Raw genomic sequence first — 20,085 nt, 5'->3', positions numbered from 1 at the left:
TTTTGTTGATTGAGAACTATACAGAAGCAAACAGACAATTTCTGACGTTATCCAATCAGGCCGCAGTTATTTTATTACTTGGTTTATGGATTTTTAAATGAAATATATTGCACAGGCGGACGAAATATAAATATAATTTCAAAAGATGTTTTCTTTTCCGCTTTTTACATTTAATTTAATGCTATTTTGCGTTATCGGCGGTACTTTATAAAAAAAATAAATTATGATAATTATTTTATTTATATTGTATAAATCAATAATCTAAGTGCGGCGGATCCGTAATAAAGTAAGTAATACGATAAGATAAGATAAGATATTCCTTTATTGTCCCACATGGGGAAATTTCATTGGTGCAACGCAGGTAGATACAGAGGAAGATACAGAAGAACAGAACACTTATAGGAAGTCTGAAAAACACTTTCAGTAGAAGATCTCCTATAAATAAATAAAAACTCCCATAGACAAATAAATACATAAATACCATTGCATGTGATCACGACGGTAATTGCACATGAATTATGTGTCACGACAGCACATAGATTGCACATGAATTTCACAGTAATTGCACATATGACAGAATTGCACATCAGTATTAGGTTAGGTCAGTATTGCGACGGGATAACGTGACGATCTCCGGGTAAGACGACTGTTCTCCGCAGTTTCATGAGTTCCTCCTTTGTGGAAACGCGGTACGGCGCCGGCCGGGGGGCGGGGCCGGAGCCGGGGGCGGGGCCGGAGCCGGGGGGCGGGGCCGGAGCCGGGGGACTCAGAGCCAAGACACATCGCAACGACACGACGAAAACACTCAATCCAGCCGAATAAAGTCAAAACAAGTTAATTTAAAGCGATTCCAGTGCGTGTCCCGATCGTTCGTGAAGTTCCTCTTTCATATAAACGTGTACCGACGACACGCCGTACTTTAGCGCGGCCGGAGGGCGCGGGGGGGGGGGGGGGGGGCTGGTGGGCTCGCTCGGAGCTAGCTCACGTCACAACAACACAACGAACGCAACGAAAAACACTCAAATCCAGCCGAAAAAAGTCAAAAACAGTTGAATTAATACAAGTAATGAAATAACTAAGGCCTCAGGTTCAACATTAGAGTTGGGCTAAAATTCACTCTTACATCGAGAAAATCTGGCAACATTTCAGAAATGCATATGGATACAGTTTTATACCCGACAGATCAAATATTAGTAGTACTTTGCTCTCTACTGTACTCTACGACTTCCTCCTTTAAACCTGCTCCTGCGCCGCTCCTGAGCCTCTGTGGTTATAGTTGTTCTGTTATGCTACTGTTGCTAACGTCTACACGGCGCTAATGACGACAAAAGCAGAAATTCACTCTCAAACATTGATTTATAACTTGCCCAGGTTAGTCATTTAACTTGATTGGATCCACATTTTGGTCGACTTAGCACTTTCCTGTTCTTTTTATCAGTGTATTTGAGTCGTTATATAGTACATTAACTCTAATGTACTACTCATTATTTCTCCGCCGCTCCGAAGTCCGGGTTCTGACCTCCATGGACAAATGGAAAACAGCATAAGTTGGTGGGGGCTAACAGTTAATAGATATGTGTTCTTCTTGTGCCCGTCAGTAAATAATAGTTACTTTTTATTTTATCATTGTAATATTTAACGTTGTACTTTTTCCAATCATTTACAACATACGGTACCCCTTATTTGGTAACCATTCATCACTTCAGTCAACTATGATTCCAACTCTTTCTTGTTACTTTACACAGACTTACATATATATCGCCCTCCAATATAAAGTAACCAAGCTTATTTCTCGTCGTGAAAACGCTTAGAAACTTCTAAATCAACCCTTTGACACTACTTCTACGACCGTATTGCGCTTTTTCCCTTCAAATCTGCCATTGAATATGTGCCGCATTCATTCTAACTGCATCTTTTTAACAGCGACACTCGGTGAAGCCGCCGTGTTAAAACTTACACTTGGAAGTCTGAGAGCCACCGCGCCAACGCTCTGTTGCTAGGCAGTAACTATGCAGCAATCTCCTTGTGCTTTTGCAGTCCGTTCTCCGTGTTTTCTCTCATCCTTCCATAACGATGATTGTGTTGTTTATTAGCCTAGTCCAGCCATCATTCTTCCTCAGCTCATGCAGTGATGTGCAGCTTCGCCCAGTTTTCATCTGCCATAATGGGAATCGCAGCTCATCATCTCTGCCTCTACAATCACTTGCTGAACTGGCTGAACACTCTGGGTATTTTGACTACTTTGCACCAACTCTCTAATTGTTTTGTGTTGTCGGCCTAATAGATTTACACACATTTAACTCAGCGACTCGCGATTCATCACTTACAAATGAGCGAGACGAGACTGACAGGGAGTAATAAAATAAGTTTAGAGCTCGCGAGCAGCAAAGATTGGACTCAACGAAGGGTTTTGTGGGGACATTCTTCATATGTCTTATAGGAGCTTGGCTATGACGCATTTGGATCATCAAACCATATACTTTTGACTTGAACGCAACAGTGTTATAATAAAAGCTTGTAAAGAAATATGTGTACCCATATTCTCCGGACTATAAGTTGCACCGGAGTATAAGTCGCACCAGCCAAAAAAATTCATTATAGAGAAGACAAAAACATATATAAGTTGCACTGGAGTATGAAATGTGTTAAAATAACAAATAATATCACATATAAGTCGCTCCTTATAAACATAAGTATAAGTCGCATCCTGGCCAAAACTATAAAAAAGCTGCGCCTTATAGTCTGGGAAATACGGTAATTAGCTTTTTCCATAAATGTGGCTAAGCAAAATGACCAAATAAATCAGATGACAATGTTTGATACAATAGGATTTTTTCTTATCAGAGACAAAGAAGAGCTTTTAATATTCATTTAATTAGCATAACAAATAGAATATAATAGTTTTTTATAGGTACATTATCTAAATTTTCTAATAGCTACTTGCCTCCACGGAGATGTAATGTTTTGCTTGAAATAATCACCAGTATGGCGTTATTTTTCTACATTTATTTAATTATAGGTGATTTTATTGATCAAAAAGGTCTTGGCATTCTTACCACAGATCTGACCTGTAACTTGGCCTTGATGCCGCTCCCTTATAGTCTCCATGGGGTCGAGCAGGTTGCGAACCATCCAGAAAACGTATACATTAGTCCAAACATGCCCCAAACCACATACATTCCCTGACAGAGGATTGGCTGTGGACCAGGCTGATCTCTATTTAATTCAAACTCAATATTTCTTAACAAGACTGGCATGTGTTTCCTATTCAAATGGATCCGACAATACCATGCAGTTTGGCTTGTCACATCACTTTAAGATGAGACTAGCAGAATACTCTCTCCCCGTGGTTTCTATGGACATTGAATCACAAAGCGGCGGCTCAGGAGGAACAGTCGAGCAGTGAAGTTTGAAAAAACGTTTATATCCTTGAACAAAGCACATGGCGCAGCTTATCTGTCTCTGTGTGATTGATATGACGCTGGCAGAGAATGTGAGACACTGGAGGAAGGTGTACTACTGCTGTGTCACTTTTCTGTTGGGGGGTCCACTACCATGCAGCGTGTCTCCATGGAGATGTTCTTGCGTTGCCTGTAATCTTCCAGAGTATGACCTTGAACAGACAATGGTTCTGCGTTTGTTTAAATGCACGTGTTTATTGCTCAAAACTACTATGAAAAACGGGGTCGTCTTTCCACAGATTTGACCTGTAACTTGCTTGTCTCCATGGAGAGGGATACGTTAAATGCCATACTGATGAACATTCTACACAAAGCAATAACATCTCTACTAAAACTGGGAGATATAGTGAAAAAAATATCACAATTGTTTTTTAAGTATATTGTCTATAATTAAAACCATAAAAAGAAATTGCTCCAAAAAGACAGAAAAGTCTGGTTTAATCTCCAACAATAGTATAAAGTTGCATTTCTTCTGGACTTCTGTGGTTTATTTTATGGAAATATTGTCTGAATATTGTTATCAAGATAATGAATTTTTGTCAATATCGCCCACCCCTAATATCCAAATACAGGTACAGGCAAATACAGGCATACATTTTCACTTGGGGTCACCAGCTTTGAGATCTATAATACATTCATTATACATTTATACGCTCATGCACTGTGCTGTACTCAACCAAGACCCTTTCACTAAACTATTCATGACGTGGAAATGAGGCGTCCTTGTATTTTCCTGCCCATCATGACCCAGTGCAGTCTCCCTTCCACTGACTGCCCTGTCACCACCTCAGCCTCTCTGTAGTCGCCCACTCATCACTGCAGCTTCTTTCACTTTAGCCCCGCCTCCGCTCTCCTTCAGCCCTTGCCATTGATTACACAAGAGGAACTAGTTTGCCTGCCTCAGTGTCTTTCAGTGCTGACAGCGATACTAAAAGCGTGAATGAGTGGCATGCCCGGATCATGTGATGCCGCCTCGGCTCTCGGTAATCCTGGAGCGTTCCATTCGGCGCTGGTCACTGGGGCACAGGTTATGAGAGGTTAAAGCCTCTTAGAAGAAATCAGAAAGGGCTAAACTTTTTTATTACTCAATGTTTTCATAAGTAAAAATGTGAAAACATCACATATCTCTGGTAAATAGATGTGAATGATGGGCAGAGCCAGGTGTAAAATTCTTGGTTAATTTTGATAACTTATTAGATACCCCCCAAAAAAAGAAAAATATGGGTATGGATAATTTATTTAGTAATACTAGATCTAGCTATTGCAGAAAACATATCTGCAATTTTTTTTGAGTCAAAACCATTTAAATGTCAACAATTCATTCAATAAAAATATTTAAAGTAAGTACAACCTAAAAGACCTAAAAAAATGTATGTCAGTGTAATGCAACTTTTATTTGAGATGTTTGGGTATCTATTCGCATCTAGGAGTGAATGTTTCAGTGAAATAATAGAACGTATTTCTGTTTTTATCGATTCATTACTTTAATTCCAACACCAACATTCCATTCGACTTTAAAATGTTCAATCTCAGATACAAAACTCCAACGATGGAAATGATTGATGGATACCTGAGGAATATTTTGGCTGCAGCAAAAGAAGATTTGAACATTTTTAATATTGAGTAATTGTTTTTTTTAAAGGCGTAATGGACGATGTTTTGGCCCAAATCTGAGTCTCATTTCCTCGTGGCGTGGACGGCCGATTAGTCCTGCCACGTATCAATCATAAAAAGCACCTACTGCTCACCTGCAGCCTCGTCCGGCTCGTCCCCAGGAGAGCAGCACGTTTCCCTGTGTCTAAGCGCATTGATCTATCATAATATAGTTCCCTCAGTGTGCAGGATAAAATTAAGACAGAGAAAGACTGTTCGAGCTGACTCAGAAGAGACGGAAATCTACGGGAGACGAGAGATGCGATGCGATCCGTCGGGCCGAGTTCTCAATCGGCGAAAAATCGTCCATTACGCCTTTAAGGTTGCAAAAAGTGCTGACTAAAAATGAAAATGTAAAAAAACGTTTCATAAACGTCCAAAAAAGGGTGTAAAGTGACACTGCTGCACTTTGGTGGATCATTTTACTGTCATTTCTGATAACTAAACCTCCCTTAATACATTTAAAACCACCTTTCAGCACATTCATATTGGAGATAATATTATCTGAAAATCGTAATGGGAATACTTTAAAAAAAGTTTTTAAAAAAAGAAGATAAACTGGCGTCTGGCGATGAGAATCATTCGCATTTGGCAGCAATAACTCGTGAGGAGGAGAGAAAATGCCCTTATCTGACATCAGCTTTGGAACATAGCCGACAGACACTCACCACTCCACAATTCCAACATAAAAAAAAAAAGCTGCATCACCCATTTTCTCTTTCTTAACCGAAAACTCCAGTGAAAACACTTGCTTACAAACTAACATTGTGCATTCCTCTCACAAACAGGTGCCACATTTCAGCTGGGCATTTTCCACTGCGTTACCTCTGTCGATTGGACCAAATTCAAATCAATTTCGCACTGTACCTGTTATTGCTTTACGCCTGCACGCAGAAGATAAGCTGTAAACTTCTCTCATCCAACCAAACCATGTCCAGATGCCACCACTGCCTCATTACCGTCCTCCTGCAGTAAATGTTTGTACCGGCCACTGTAAATAACATTTCACAAGTTAATGGTGCAAGCAAATGTGTTTCCTTCTGACTGGATAACATACCGAGCACGGGGGGATTGTTAGATTTGACCGACTGTGGTGAAAGAGCAACAAATACGACTTACCAAAAGGATTAAATACAATAGATGGATTTAAAATGTCCTTGTTTGTCTTCACAGTGGAGTTTGGTGTGCGACTCGGCCTGGAAAGTCCATATTGCAAAGTTCTCCCTTCTTGTCGGGTCCATCTTTGGATACTTGGTGTTTGGGATCCTCGCTGACTGGTAAGATTGTTGTTTTACTCATTGTGTATAATGTGTGTTATTATCTTCAAATTACGTTTACAAGACAGGACTTCGTGTGCTCTGAAATAGGGGAAGTTTACTGTTAAAAATCAGGGGTGTCCAATCTGCGGCCCGGGGGCTAAATGCGGCACTCAGACCAAGTTTTGATGGCCCTCAGGTTTCCGGCTAAATTGGCCCAAACAACAAAAAGTAGTTTTACTGTAAAAGTAATATTACTATAAAATGTATTACAGTAAAATTGGACGAATTCAAACTTGTTTATGTTATACCAACCTAACAGTATTGTTCCAAGTCTTATTAAAGGCGTGGAAGTGCATCAAAACTAGGTCAAATGCAAAATGTCCAGTGGTTCACTTCATTGTCGGGTTGTGTGTGGCCCTCTGCTCCGTGTAAATTTCAGAATTCGGCCCTCAGTGAAAAAAGTTTGGACACCCCTGGTTTAAATGATATCACTGTAGCCAAGACTGTAATAATGTAATATAAATGCAAACAAATCCTACCCGTGGAAAACAGCTCCCAAGATCAAGTGCAGTATGTGACCAGGAAACTAAAGCTGGAATTGACTGTATTTGTGTGCGTTTGTCACAGACTGACACTGCCCTATGTATACTTTTTGTCCAGTAACGTGCAGTGACTTTTATGAATGGGCAAACAGGCTTAAGGTATTCAATATTTAGTGAATAACAAATAAATACAAAATCTAATATACAATTACTTGACATTGATACTTTTTAAATACATTTTGAACCAAATAAATGTTGAAATACAGTAACTGGATGCTTCTAGATAGAGAACATTTACCAATAAAGTGTATTATTGATAATACATATTTTGATTTTGACATTTTGATTTGACCACTGTTATGTAAAAATACTCTGTGTGTCCAAATAAAGTCGCCTCTTGGATTCTACTAAGCAAATACAGTAGGTCCTCTCTTCCTGAACAAACTGAAGTGTCTGAACCAACCATGGAAAAGATGTCAGTGTGTTTGAGACGGGTCAAGCAGAGGAAACATCTAAAGAGAAGCAGAAACTAATCTACTGCAGATTTAAACCTCAGTGAGAGTGTTTGTGAGGAGCTGGAGAAGGCTTTGTGCAGTGGTCACTCTCTCACATCATCAACACAAGATCAACTGGTGAACAATAATGCAACACTGGATGGACATTATCATTTTTAGTCTTGCAGAAGCTTATTGAAACGAATGTGCGCTATAATCAAAGGGTTAGGGTTGTAGAAAAAGGTTCAGTTGTAGTCATCTGGACTCAGTTTAGAAAAGATGATACAACTGAACCTTTTTCTACAATGGAACACTCCTGGACGGAGGGATTACACCGACATATATTTTTGTATGCATTTTAATGTCTGAATAGTCCAGATAAGGTTTACAATTGTCAAAATACAACCGTGATTATTGTCTATGATATCTAGTCATGATAATTACTTAATTGTTACAGCCCTTATTGTATATTTAGAATTCAAGGCTAATGTAAATGGTAAATGCTTGTCAAGACGTCATGATTCTCTCCACGAGCCTCATCAGCTGCTCGGACTGCGACTGTTTGTCCCTCAAAAAAGGAAACCAAACCACACTAAAGGTAATAAATACTAAACACTGCCTCCTCGCGTCTGTGTGCAGGGTGGGTCGACACCCGGTGCTGATCATCTCCGTGCTCTTCATGCTGGTGTTTGGTCTCACCGTGGCCTTCTCCATCAACGTGCCCATGTTCGCCACACTGCGCTTCTTTGAAGGCTTCTGTCTGGCCGGGATCAGCCTCTCTCTCTACGTCCTGAGTAAGTCCCGCACTCTTGATGCATGATTCGCTCTGGCACGGGATCCACTGACTCACATTTTTATTGGCTCATAACATCCAAGGTTTGGCCATGTTTTAAAGTGCTCATAATAATTCATGTCCAAGTCGTTCCTACGCTTGAGTTCACAGGTCTCGTAAGATATTTGAGAGCTTCATCAGTTGTTTACTAGTACGTGTGGTATTCTTGAGTAATATTTGAGTATTTTGGTTTAGTCATGTGCTTTGAAAGTGTAGCGTAAAGAAATGACATATTAACAATTGTAAAATGGTAGATTTCTTAACACAAACGTGGCAGTTTCTATGTGATGTTACTCAATATTTCAGCCTTTCCCGTTGTCGATACTGTGATAATTGAATCATTATGTTGGTGCTATTCACAGGGCAATGTAACAAACAGTCGACGTGTCTGTTGTGCAGCACGTTTTATGTTCTCTTTGATCCGAAACCTCTTCTTGTTCAAATAAAGGTGTTCTACAGTATGTGCGTTTTCTGGTGGAGGGTTGAAAATGTCAACGCTTTGCCTGGAATGTTTCACAGTATATGTACTTTTCACTCGGACTGAAATAGAGGTGCTTTTTGTGGCCAAAAAATACTTAGTTTGGTAGTGGTGTCACCTGCTTGTCTCCATGGAGATCGCTACTTTATAGCCATTTTGTGAAACTTTCCAGGTTCTAGAAGAGAAGATTTTGGAGCCTCCACATAAAAATTCACATATTTCCCTTTTAACAAATCATGTTCATGTATGTAGAAAACAAAGAATAACCCCAACCGTCTGTGTAATTTTTCCTGTTTGCGATGCATCTTTAAACTTAATTCAGCCGTAAGCCGCGGTTAGGAGTAAATCAACTGCATCAGTGTGTGCTGCAATAACATTTCTCTGCACCACTATCAGCCTCCCCGTCCTTCTCTCTCCAATCAAAAAGCTCTTTGGTTTTTAATTGGCATTTCTAGCTGCTGGGTAGCGCTCGGCTCGAAGAAAAATGTGTGATTGTGCGGCAATGACCACGTAACATTTATTAAACTGGACATTGTTGAGTGGGTACGTTTTAATTATAGAATTATAATTCGGGCATATTTTCTCTCCGAGGTAATGGATTTCTAATATAGTTGCAAATCTATGTTTTTTTTAACAATCGACTTCCTGATTACCAGAATGTTTTGAGGGCATTTTACCATTCAAAAAGTGTAATATTTGGCTGAATTGAACTGAAATGTTGGTGCAAATTATTCTTTTTTATTATGACATATTATTTAGAACATAAAACAACACTTGGAGTCTGGCATATGTGTGTTGTGCTTATCCACTCGACCATCAGGCAGCACGGTGCAAATTTTAGGGATATCGCTGTAAATTTTACTGTTACAATCATTGTGAGAAGAAACATCACGATATAACAATTATTGACACATAAAACAATTGTGAAATCCATAATTTTCTTTAATTCTAAAACATTACTGTTCCAATATGATGTGCCCAGCTTTATGCAATCAAACTTTCTGAATGCTAAAGTAACAAATATTGTGATATAAACAGCCATATTAAAATCACTCTACATTTATATATCTATTTATATAGATATATTACTTTTTTACAGATTGAATCGAACATTGGACATAATTCTGCTGCTAAAATAGTCACAATTATTATCTCTTTAGCATATCATTAAATACGTCTTGTGTTGCAATACAATAACGTGATTTAATGTTTTGTTAGACCCATAATACTTCCTATAAAATACAAATAAATCCTAAAAGCAATTTGGCTCATGCGGACAGAGGTTTAATAGAGGAACAAGGGTACAGTGACATGCAGTGCTCCTTCAATGTCCTTGTCATCTTAATTTAGCTCACACCGTATATCCTGAGAGGCCCCATTGAGCTCAGGACAAAGAGAGGCACAAAGTGAAGCGGGAGCATTTACTCCACGACTGTTTACTGACCAGAGCTAAACGACGCTGACATCGGCCCATGAGTTGACAACCTCTGTCTCGAGCATCAAATCTGCCATGTTGAATTTGTGTTTCAGCTTCAACTCACTCATAGTCCTTCAGTCGGATGTCGAGCGTAACTGAGTTAAGCTTGTCAGATTGAATGATCTTGAAATGGAAATTTGATTACAGTTGATGCAAAAATGGCAATATTTTCTTTATACCTGCTTATTGTGCTTTAGTCATTGATTTTTAGAGATGTAGAAATATTGTTTATTTATTTAAAATTATGTGTTTTGATTTTTGTTAAAAGCAATATCACAGTTTGTATCACAGTCCAGTCCATTCATTTTCTTATTTAGACCAGCTAAACACACCAAAAATGCACAAAAGGATGTCATAATCACTAGCTTATGACTCTCCATAGAGATTTATACAAAGACTCAAATATTGCCAGACTGAGTTGAATTATGACTGTTGCAGAAAAAAAAGTATTAACTGCAGTCAGATCTGTTTAAAAAGTAGGATTCTGTCCAGAGTGCACATTATTAACAAGTCCAAGAGCATTGACATTTGAAAGACTGAAATATGAACTGATAAACTGAATGTTTATAGAGGATTAAATCACAAGTACAACCAGATTTTTCTATAAAAATACTTTTTTGTTCTTTGCAATTGGATCATTGCGCCAACTCAGATTACAATTTTGATTTGATTGCGATATATAATGCAGCCCTAATAACAGTAAATATCCAGCACAAATACAACACAACGTTATAAAATGTCTTAGAGTACAATGTAGATATCAATTTATTATGCATGAAACTGAAGACGACGATCAAGGCAGACAAAGTGATATTCGAAGGTCGATTTGGGTCAATCGGACTCCGGCTTCGTGCCCCCCTCGTACATGAAAGAAAGAAAGAGTGAGAAGAAGAAAAGACGACAGCGTAAAGGAGAAGACAGAGAGAAAAGGAGTGCGGTTTATGAGTCTGGCAGGGCCAGGAAGAGGTGTGTGTGAGGCGTGGTCCTGCTCCACACAAAACTTATCTTCATTTTTATCAGTGTTGGGCAGTAGCTAAGTCAATGTACACTTTGAAGAACTGTACTTTACTTGAGTTGTGTTTTAGTTGAGTACTTATCACTTATTACCTCTACGTTTGAAAGATAATTATTATACTTTATACACCACAAAAAAAAAATGCTCCAAGTACAAAGTGCTTTTGTGGAGCAGTTTTCAGCATCTTTTGTCCCATTTAAAGCCTCATGATGCTCACTCTAGAGACTTGAGGTGTGAGATGTGTTGTTACTGCGACAGACTCATGTCAAGGAACAGATAATGGGCTCAATATGAACGCTTAGTCAGTCAAACTTAGAGTTGGCTTGAGCTTAATCTTTTGTTTTTGAGGTTATACATTCAGTAAATATTGGATGAATGTTAAAATATTGTTTCCAATTTATTCTTACCAAACATGTCTCTTTTCTTTTAGTGTAATTTTGTACCCAATTTACCATAGGCTTACCGTATTTTCCGGACTATAAATTGCACCAGCCAAAAAATGCATGATAGAGAAGAAAAAAAACATATATAAGTGGCACTGGAGTATGAAATGCGGTTGCAAGTGTGAAAATAACAAATAATATCACATATAAGTCGCTCCAGAGTATTAGTATACAAGTGGTATACAAAAGATGCGACTTATATTCCGGAAAATATATATACTGAATGATATACTTATATAGCAGTTGCATAACATTTAAATGTAGGTAAAATTTGTGTTTATTGTGTTATTTTATTTCACTAAAATAATACCATTTGCAATCAAAAAATATATTAAATACGGTGTGATAATAATTGATAAAATTACATCTTCCAAGTCATCTCACGACCTCTATTTTGGGAACCACTGGCCTATTGTATCATTTTTATTATTTTAACATACAACACACACAAGCAACACAAAAGCTTTCAATAATTTCTACAGTGAATAATTCAGTACTTTTACTTGTATTGGACTATTTGACATGGTGTACTTTGATTGAAGTAAGGAAACACAGTACCACTTGATTTTTACATGAGTAGTTTGAAGTCATGTGTTTAAAAATAGTGAGGCCTGCGTGAGACCAAAGTGGCTCTAAGTTGTTTTATTCTATGACCCATTATTACAAGACAGATAAAAAATACTTTATACAATGTTTTTTTTCCAAATCATCACCAATCACTTCTCGCTACCAAAACCACATTTTTAGTCTACATTTCCCCATCCACCTAGAATAGAAGCCGCACAGACGTACACTCAGTAAATACTTCCTCATACTTTAACAATTTCACACACATGCAAAATCCAGACCCATGATTGATCTATTTATCAACAGCCCGTGGCCTTCGTCCCTGTCAGCAGGGCAAAGGTTGACTTGACAGATTTTTTCCATAGTTTTTTTTGTGTACTGCTCCTGTCTGATCATGTGTACCCGCCATCACATGATATTTTCCCAGCAGCCCTTGTGTATTGACTAAACTCTACTAAAGCCGGGCCGGGCTCAATAACACATTACTGCTACCAATCAATGTCTTCATTTCAAGATATTTAGATAAGTGGAGCTCAAAGTTGCTGTTATGTAATAAGGTTATCAATTTTCTTAGTGGAGCTACTGGGTTTTGTGGCTGTTGCTTTAGAGTTGGCACCATAGAATAGATATATACGGTATATAGTCTTCTCTAAACAGGCTAAACGTGCGGTTAGTTTAATTGCTTCTACTGTGTACTAACATATCTGATAACTTTACAGGTTGAATAAGGTTTATACTTCCACTGCATTGATGTGGCTGCTTATGAATTGTCATAATTGTTTCTTGAGTATTTTAATGTGCCAAGATTGCACAGTATACATCCGGGAACTTGTGCAGTGGCAACCGAGTCCGCCATTTTGAAAGGGGCACAACAGCACGTCTACTACATACGAAATCCAGGAAATATGAGGCCAAGATGCCAAAAAGCTGCGTTCTGCTAGCTCTGTTGACTGACCAAGAAATGATAGCTTTGCCGTTATCGTCTAAAGAATCAAAGTATTCGTAGCTCATTATGCCGTAGAAAAGGATACAGTCGTGTTTGTTTTTGTATATCGCGTACCCCTTTTAAAATGGCCGCTATGGGGAAGTCCCGGCTGTATGACGTCACCGCGAACGCATGTATATACTGAATTCAGAATTCCCAACTGGTCGAAAACTAAAATTGTGTTTGTTAATACGTTATGAGCAAATTTGGTTCTGACTAATTAGTGCAAAAGATACACATGATGCAAAAGATCCTGTGTAGACCCTTCCAGTGTTTGCATACCAAACGCTGCATTCCGTTAGCACCATTCCAGGAGTTACCGCTAACGCCTTTTCAATTGGAGAGTTAGTTTGACCTTCTAAATATCGCGTGTGTCTGTTTTGGCGCCTGACGACCACACTTAAATAACACCCGAGCCGTGTTGGAAAACATTACAACGTGTAGAAGTGTTCTGCGTAGCTTGTTACAGTTAGCGATTAGCGCCCAAATTAGCCTACATGCTAGCAACCATGTAATAAACATTTCTTCTAATAAATCTAATTCTGTCACAATAATACACCAGAAATATGACGGGTCACGACAGTTTGACAAGATAATTTGTGTTTCCTACAGTAACAAGTGAACTTTAGAAACTATATGTTGGCAAATGTGATGAACATATGAATAACTATGTGTCGGGCGTATGAACAATAAAAACGACAGCTTTTTATGTGCTGCTCCATTAAAATGAACGGGATAGAATGTAAATGTAAGTAAGTACCAAGCTGCCTGTGCTTTTAATTGAAACACATCACTCTTGACATGTTTTTTATGCTCGTTAAAAAGCACAGCAACATCTGCAGTTAAATAAACCACAAAAATACTTCGATTTTCCATAGAATTAGATTACGGCGTTCACACCTCGCGCTTTAGTTTCAAGTGCACCTCTTGAACTGACGCAAGCATTTTTCTCATCTCGAGTGCCGCTTCCGTGCTTCACCGCATTACACAATCCAAAGCGGTCGAATGCATAATGGTTTTATGGCATTGATCTACAGAGACCTGCAAACATCATAGCAGCGCCCATAGTAATAGCCAGTCCTCTGACACGCTATTTTTACCCTGTCAATGCATGGCAGCGCTTTTAGCCTCGCCTCTCTATAGATATACTGTGTTTGTGGGCGTGCGGTACTGATAATACATTGTTATAATTTGAACGCCCCCTATACATTGCACAGGAGTTCGCTGAGTCATGTTAACTTGCTGCTTTGGATTCTGTCTGATAGTGTTTTGAGGCACTGGGACCTTCAGTTCTACATACTTTTTTTTTTTTATCACAAGTTCACGTCAGATAGCCACAACCACTGTTTTTGTTTTTATGAAAATACTGCCCTTCAGCCACGCTTCAACATGCTTTTCTTTCTAGTTACCAATGATTTGAATAAAGCATGAACAAAGATTTGATTCATAATGAACAAATTGATTGATTTTGGGTTAATAACTACTTAAATACCCAACTCCTCACCCGTTATTTAAGTAGTAGTTTTTTTTTTTTTTTTTTTTTTAATATGCTTAAACATAGATATTAGGTCAAAAACTATGAAGAGAATTTGACTCAGGTGATCTTTTCCACAGACAAATGGCAGAAAAGACATCAACATGATTAATAAAAAACAAAATTAATCTTCTCTTTGTTCAATGAGTCATTAGTAAGCATTCCTTTTCCTTATATTATTATTCAATGCTTAACATAAACACTTGGAACTTTTAACCACTTTTTAAACAGACATCACAATCTAATTACTTGAAAATCAGCAATATATATATTATTTTTTTACAAAATAGTGTAGCTCATGTTTTAGTTTATTGTTTTTTCTTATTTCATCTAGTGAATGAATATGGTAGCTGTTCAAATAAACCATGTATAACCTTTGCCGGTCGTTGTGAGATGACAATTGTGCAGTGTGCGTTCAGCGGCCTCCACACAATGCTGTTCAGCTCTATCTTTTCAGCAGTGCACTTTCCAGGTTTTGCATCGTCGTGCACGTGTTGGTACAAGTCCTGGGCGTGTGTCAGTGCTTGGCCTCTCTTACTGTTCCATACGCAGCAGACGGCAGCGTCACCGCGTCATAGCCACGTACCCTGCATCATAAAGACACTCAGACGTTCTCCTGACATTCTCCTGCCAGCTCCCGTAACTAAACAAAGCCACTGCATCTGTTTCACACGTCATCGCCTCGGGGACGACATAGCGGGATCACCTGCTCATCATCTTTTTCCGGGGCGTGTGCTGAGCTAGCAGAGTTTTTGAGTTGCTATGGTTTGTCTGACTAACTCTAACCCATTATCAGTGAATTATTAGACTGTTAATGAGGCATAATGTTCACCAGCGTAAAGATTCATGATAACAAAGCAGTTTTACATAGTTGGTTAGCCCAGGCAGTAGATTTTATTATGTATAATTGTGAACAGATAATACTTAGCGGCCAATCTGAACTGAATATAAGAGCGTATAAAATATATTAACAGTTTCGGTGGTGAAGATTTGAAGATTGTGTGGCTGAGGTGGCTGTTTCTACCTGCTGCTGCGGTGGTGGAGAATGGATGGAGGAAGTTTACAAGAAAAAAATGCTTCTAAAAGAGCTGATTCAAAATTTAATTTGAAATGAAAAATTAAATCTTCGTGTTGTAAACTTTCAAATAATGGTATAAGGTGATATTTTGGTACTTTTACATACATTTGTCTGATAATTAAACCTCATCTAATACATTAAATATAGGGCTGGATAAGACCCTCGCGATACAATACATATCCCGATACTTGTATATCCTGATAATTGACAATTCCCTCATTACGATACGTATCCTGATACATTTTTGAAAAAAGGTCTTGAAAATGTACCAAATGGGTAATGTTTTTACTCTGGATAAGAACATGCATGAAATGTCATGTTTATCCACAAAGCACTTATTTATAAATCCATTCCGCTCTAATAACTTCATACATCCAATCAACTGAGCCAAATAGAAATATAAGGAACACATTCTGGTAAAGTATTGCATGTTTCTTGCCAAACAATTTTCATGGTCTGAACATGCTGCAGCAGCTTCTTCTGCACAGATCAGCTTCAGCTCCTTCTCACCTCGGCCCAGAGGAGCAGCACAAACAGATCAAAAGGACTATTCCACCTTGTTAAATCCTACGGGCCACAAAAATCATTAAAAAATATAACAAAGATACTGTGTCTCAGTATCGATACCCATATTGGTCCGTGACGATATAACGCTGTATACAGTTTTGAAAGCAACCCTATTTAAATATATGTTTATCATATTTCTGTTGGATTGATGTAGTATTGTCTGACTATTGTTATCAGGATACTCCATAAATATATTAAGATATTAATTTCTGTCAGTATCGCTCAGTCCTAATCTGCTCAACGCTGGTCCTTCTGAAAACAACATAAGGAGATGCGATTAGCTTGTTGGCATGTTTCAGCTGCTAACTGCAAAGCATCTTCAGAACTTTCCAAGATGGCTGACAGACTGAGGATGGCTCACAGTTTGCAGCCGAAACATGTCAACAAGCTAATCACGTCTTACACTGAACCAAAGTTATTTGTCTTTTGCTACAACATGAAGACTTGGCGAGCTCATGCTACCCAGAAATCCATCACATACGAATGAATAATGAACCATATACAAGTGTTACATACTTTATGTGGTGGTGTCATCATCAACAACACATTCAACACCAGACAGAAACACCCACTTTTATAGGCACATGGCATTCTCTGGATAAGTACTGGTATTTACATTGTACGCAAAGGTCTTAAAGGAGACATATTACTCAGATTTGACTTTCAAAAGCTTTTAACCAGGCTACAATAGTTTTCAATCAGCATTAACATACTTTTATTTGATTTATGCATATTTGAGTAATCCTGTATATTCTTCTGTTTTCACCTACCCCCTATCCCCGCCCACATCCTTGTACTAAGCAGCATTCATTTGAAATATTAAGACTCCGAGTTAAACACATAGCGTTTTCAAAATGTTGCGTAGCTATTTTCCCAAAAATGAAAACATGCAAGTGACAGTCCTCTGCTTGTGGAAGTGAGATGTGACTGTGAAGAGGCGGGGCTTATCAGCTCTGCAGTTTTTAACAGGAAGTCAATGGACCCTTTTCTATTATCAAGCCGTTTTAGATGAATATTGCAGTTTACAATTAACAAAATGAAAAGTGATGATCTATTTATGTTGTAGTTCAAAGCTGACGACCTATTAAAAAAAAGCATAATATGGCTCCTTTAACTTGTGATGTAATTAGCTGTCTGCTGCGTGCTCTTTAAATATTGATTGATTTAATTCTCCGTAGAGCAGAGATCCGCACTTCGGAGGCAGCCAGAATTAGCCGGGCGGTATCATGCTCGCTGTGTCTCTTTAACATTGAGAAGAAAGAGCCTTATTCCCATCTGTGTACTGCCTTGTCAGCGCTGCAGTTTTGCATAATGTCTGTTCCCTCTCTTCTGGCACTGGATTTCCCACGGAGACCCCCCCCCCAGCAGTCCCGTGTTTAGTTGGGTGTTCCGGGCCGTGGCGCTTTGGTCTTCTCTGCTGTTTCTGCCGTGTCGTCTATAATGAGGAGCTATCTCTCACCGACGCCCTCCGCTTTTCCACGCGCATTAATCTCAAGCACGCTGACGAGACACAAGGGACGGTGCACGGTGATGGATGCTGCAAGTGTGCGTTTGGTGCATGCCTTGTCGTATTGTAGTCGTGTGTGTATGTGTATATTTGAAGAACTAAGCTGTCAGGTGGATTCGCGTTTGAGGGCGCAATTCCCTGATCTGGTGGCAGAATCCGCTACAAGGCTGTATTTGAGTGTAGCGAACTAATTGCAAGGACTCAAAAGGGAAGAATTCGTGCTTAATTAGGAATATTTTAGTATTGGTGGATGAACTGTCAACAGGGCTTATCTTCTTAATATTCTTTTGGATTTTTACAATGACAATATTATCAAAAATATGCTAAAATGTGCCTGGAAAATGTGCACGAACTGAAAAATGTATATCACTGTATAACCTTAGTTTAAACATTACACATCAAGTAATATTTTTGTTTTGGTCTCTTTTAGCAGCCGTTTTTAAATAGTTTTTATGATAAATGATACACACAATATTCAAATTTACCACATCTCCAAAACAACAATTGCTCCTGCCTCTAGTTCCAGGTTCCAGTTATACCAAATAAGCATGTCACAATATCAAATTTTAATGTTATGGTTATTGTGTGCAGAAATATTACAATTATACAATTATTCTCAAATACTGACATCATGAAAATGTATTTTTTAAATCCTTGACCATTCTTCATACACATACCATACGTAATACCATCCCTCCTTATCATAGCAAACGTTTTAAATGAAAACTTAATGCTATAAATACTCACAAGTACTTATTTTTGTAGACTTTTTCCAGATTTTTCCCTTTTTTAGTTTTTGTCGATTATACTGTGTCCTGAATAATCAAGCTGATCAATTAACCAACTAATCTCAACATCCCTGATACCAAGTGCTGAATGTAATGATATTGATATTGTTATTATGTGAGCTGAGCTGTAAATAACCCTACGTCTGTCTCTTGTGAATAGAAAACAACAGCAACAAAGCAAGGATTGTATAGGCATTTATTTACATAGAATTCTGTCATAGTCATTCATGCTAATTGTTAATAAAATCAAAAAGTTGCTATAGAAACTCCAAACATGAACTATTTCCTCCTGACGCTGAGGCTAACCAGGCGCTGTCTTCCGCGCTACAGTCTGATAAATGGATCGGGCATACTCTGTTCCTCCACAAACAGGGTTAAAGTTCTCTTTTGTGCACACAAAGCTATTCCTGCACATACTTCCTCCTCCGGAACTCAGCAGCGTGACACAGTTTGCCTTCATTTGTTTTTTCACGGCACCTCTTCCTTATAAACTCCACAACCTGGATGACCCAACATGCAAGATTTCTGTTTGTGTGTGACATGACCTTCTGCTGTCACGCCACACGACAGAGTCCTGCATCAGTCCTTTGAACCTTTTCTGATAAAATACGTTCTGCAGAGGGATATTGCAAATATTGCGGTAAATATCTGGGACATAGTTGAAATTCTTTAGATATACCTGATAAAGCACAAAGCGAGATGGCTTTGGGTCTGGTTTACAGTGCTTTGGATTTTGGTGCACTTGTGTTGTAAAGTCTTCACAAATATTATTACTATCCAAACATTAGATTTTTTGTCGACAAGTGAAGTCTTATGTGGAAGTTTGATCATTTAGCTTGAAGATGTGCGGCTTATGAGCTTTAGCATTTAGAATTTGGCAGATCATTTTCCACTTCAGCTGCAAACAAGTACAAACCCATGTCTTTTACTTCATATTGTCTCTCTATCCTTTATCCTTCACCTCTGCTTGTTTTTTATTTCCCCACCTCTATCTTTCTTCTTCTCTTCTATGCAATCTTTCTTTCTTAACCCTATTTTTGCCTTCCACTTATTTTTGTTTACTTTCTTTCTTTATGTACTTTTTCTTCATTTTAGTTTTTAAATATTTTTTTTAATCATTTTTCTATTTTTTATTATTACACTTATATAATAGCTTGATCAGTTTATTTCTTTCTTGTTGCAGCCCTTAAGTCAACCAATTTGTTTTGTAGTCGACTAATAATTGTATTGGGAGAAGAAAGAATTTACAAATACTCCATGGAGACAGGATTATATTGTCAATTCTTTCAGCACTCTTGCCTTAACTTGCATTTATTCTTTCTTGGCACATTTTATTACGTTTAATTAAACAGGACAGTGCTTGAGCAACTTGTTTGAGCTCGAACTCAAACCAACCACACTGAGG

At 38.3% G+C, this 20,085-nt stretch overlaps 1 protein-coding gene across 1 annotated transcript in view; it reads left to right on the top strand.

Annotated features, from left to right (window-relative positions):
• The window catches only part of LOC140356542 (solute carrier family 22 member 23-like), a 57,103-nt gene that overhangs the window by 11,388 nt on the left and 25,630 nt on the right, over positions 1-20,085 (top strand). Inside the window, exons 2-3 of the mRNA XM_072441567.1 lie at positions 6,288-6,391; positions 8,049-8,203. Of these exons, the coding sequence (XP_072297668.1) occupies positions 6,288-6,391; positions 8,049-8,203 (259 nt within the window). The remainder of the gene's footprint in view (positions 1-6,287; positions 6,392-8,048; positions 8,204-20,085) is intronic.

The sequence above is a fragment of the Eucyclogobius newberryi genome, unplaced genomic scaffold (genome assembly GCF_026437365.1).
Source record: "Eucyclogobius newberryi isolate DKJ021-1_F unplaced genomic scaffold, fEucNew1.0.hap1 SCAF_12, whole genome shotgun sequence".
Taxonomy (NCBI): Eukaryota; Metazoa; Chordata; class Actinopteri; order Gobiiformes; family Gobiidae; genus Eucyclogobius; species Eucyclogobius newberryi.
The sequence above is the reverse complement of the archived record's forward strand: the minus strand, read 5'-3'. Positions and strand labels throughout refer to the sequence as shown.